This window comes from Penaeus monodon, chromosome 16 (assembly GCF_015228065.2).
Source record: "Penaeus monodon isolate SGIC_2016 chromosome 16, NSTDA_Pmon_1, whole genome shotgun sequence".
Lineage (NCBI taxonomy): Eukaryota > Metazoa > Arthropoda > Malacostraca > Decapoda > Penaeidae > Penaeus > Penaeus monodon.
In genome coordinates this window covers 17,721,325-17,723,824 of record NC_051401.1, presented here as the reverse complement: position 1 = coordinate 17,723,824, position 2,500 = coordinate 17,721,325, and the positions used below count along the sequence as shown (strand labels likewise).

The window sequence follows — 2,500 nt, the reverse complement described above, 5'->3', positions numbered from 1 at the left end:
TAATATGGATATCATATAATATAGTCATAAATAATCATAATATATGATATAGGATATAAAACTATAGTATTATATATATATATATTATATAATATGATATATAATATCTGATATATATATATATATCATAGCATACATACACTACAACACACACACACACACACACAACATGTCATGTAAGTATATATATAAAATATATATATATATATATATATATATATATAATAATATTATATATATATTATATATATAATATATTATATAATATATATTAATATATATATATAATATAACATAATTATGATATATATATAATATATATATATATATATATATATATATATATATATATATATGTATAATATATATATATACATATATATACATATATATATAATATATAATATATATATATATTATATATATATATACATATACATACACACACAGAGACACATTCATATATGTGTATGAGTGTGTGCATATATATGTGTGTATGACTGTATGAACCACAGCATCCACTACACGAAGCCATGCACCGCCTCCTCCAGACGGCGCCGCGCGGCCGCCACCCACCATCGACGGGCGCCTGTGATGGGGAGACCTATCGCCCGGGCCTCGGAAGAATCCCTGGAGCATCACGATGGGAAGCTTGGTGTTATCTCCTCCTCCTCCTCCTCCTCCCCCTCCTCTGTATCCGTCCGACCCCCCCATTCCTCCGCGGGAGGGGCTCGAACCCCCCATGTCGTCTACCACAATATCGGGTGCCAGCCTTGTGGGGGGGGGGGGGAAGAGACGGGGAGAGAGAGAACGCGAGAAAATGTGAGACAGTTTGAATTATCGTTTGGCTATATTTGGTATTTATGTGTTTTCTTTGTTTATATATATTTTTTGTATCTGGTTTTGTTTCATTCTGTGTGAATTTCTGTAAGAGGTGATTAATATTACGTCCGTGGTAGTGATAATGATGATAATGATGATTTCCGTAATGGTGCAGCTGAGATGGATACGTATTAACATTTTGGCAATAATTACATTTGAAATATTAATGATTAACGGAAACTCATCTTCCTAGAAAATACACAAAGTAACACAATTATAATAATAATAATAATGATAAAAAAACATTATAACGACAACCGGATTGATAATATAAATAATAATCATACTAATGCCAGCAATGATAACAATCAGTAATCATATATTGCAACAATTACAAAAAAAAAGTGATTATTTACTCAAACTCAAAACCATGACCACCCGAACACATTTTCCCAGAATGTCAAACTCCGCCAAAAAAATTCTCAGAGGAGCGTGACGTCATCCTGATTTAGTAGTCGATAATATCCCCAAAAGTCGGCTATTAGACCGTTAATCACAGATATTCTTAATTGCACTCAAAGTTAATGACTTCATGGCATCAGTCATAAATTGTGATTGATTAAGGGGAAGAATGGTATCATATCAGCGAGGAAAGTTTGTAATAACATACAATATCATTATCGAATTTATAACTTTTACTGTCGTATCATCGTGAATTAATTCTTAATGCTATTTATCACAACAGAGAAGATGTAATTATTATCGTATTATACATTAGTAGTTTATATTGTTCTACGTCACTGCAATCATTATCGTTGGCATCCCTGCTCTTTCTCGTATTGATTAGAATTCTTGTAATTTTTCTCTTTATCGATAAGAAAAGTTAATCTATATGGAGAATTAACACGAATGCGATACAAAATTAATACTAGGCATGATGATTATAATAAATTCTAAGATAATGATAGTAATAATGATAGTAGTATCAATGTAGTATTCATAATAATAACAATGATAATAACAGCAACAGCAATAATGATAATGAAAATACTGATAATACTGCTAGTAACATTAATAATAATGACAAGAATGATATTAATGATAATAATAATAACAGTAATACTATAATAATTATACTGATAATGATATAACGTTCATTGCATCTCATCAAGAGTCTCACCACCAAAATAACAATGTTAAAAGTCACAACAACATTTTTAAAATTTCTAATTGGTTTCTACTTTTCTATTTCAAAAGTAATCATAATCGCAGCAAAAGCAGGTAGCATCGGAATAAAAAAAAAAAGCTCTTTGTACTACACTATCAAAAAAAAAGAAAAAAAAAAAAAAAAACAATAAAAATTATATAAAAGAAATGTTTGCAGCTCTAAATTTACGAAAAAAAAAAGTATATAGCTATAAAAGCACCAATTCCCATAAAAAAAAAAAAAAAAAAAAAAAGTTAATAGAAAAAAAAAAAAACCAAAGATCCGTAACAAGTAAACGTTGATAAAAAAAATATTTTTTCGCAATGATCATTACAGAAAAGCAGAAAATAGCAAGCTCGCTTAAATAATTCCCTAAAGCTCGTTATCCTTTCTTGTTCGAAATAAAAACATTGCACATTATACTTGTATCTACCACCTGAAAAAATCTTAACTGAATAAAGAAGTGAAGGG

General features: G+C 29.4%; 1 protein-coding gene across 1 annotated transcript in view; it reads right to left on the bottom strand.

Moving 5' to 3' along the window:
* LOC119582963 overlaps window positions 1–2,500 on the bottom strand; it is a 45,329-nt gene that overhangs the window by 810 nt on the left and 42,019 nt on the right. Inside the window, exon 3 of the mRNA XM_037931478.1 lies at window positions 577–772. Coding sequence (XP_037787406.1) covers window positions 577–772 — 196 coding nt within the window. The remainder of the gene's footprint in view (window positions 1–576; window positions 773–2,500) is intronic.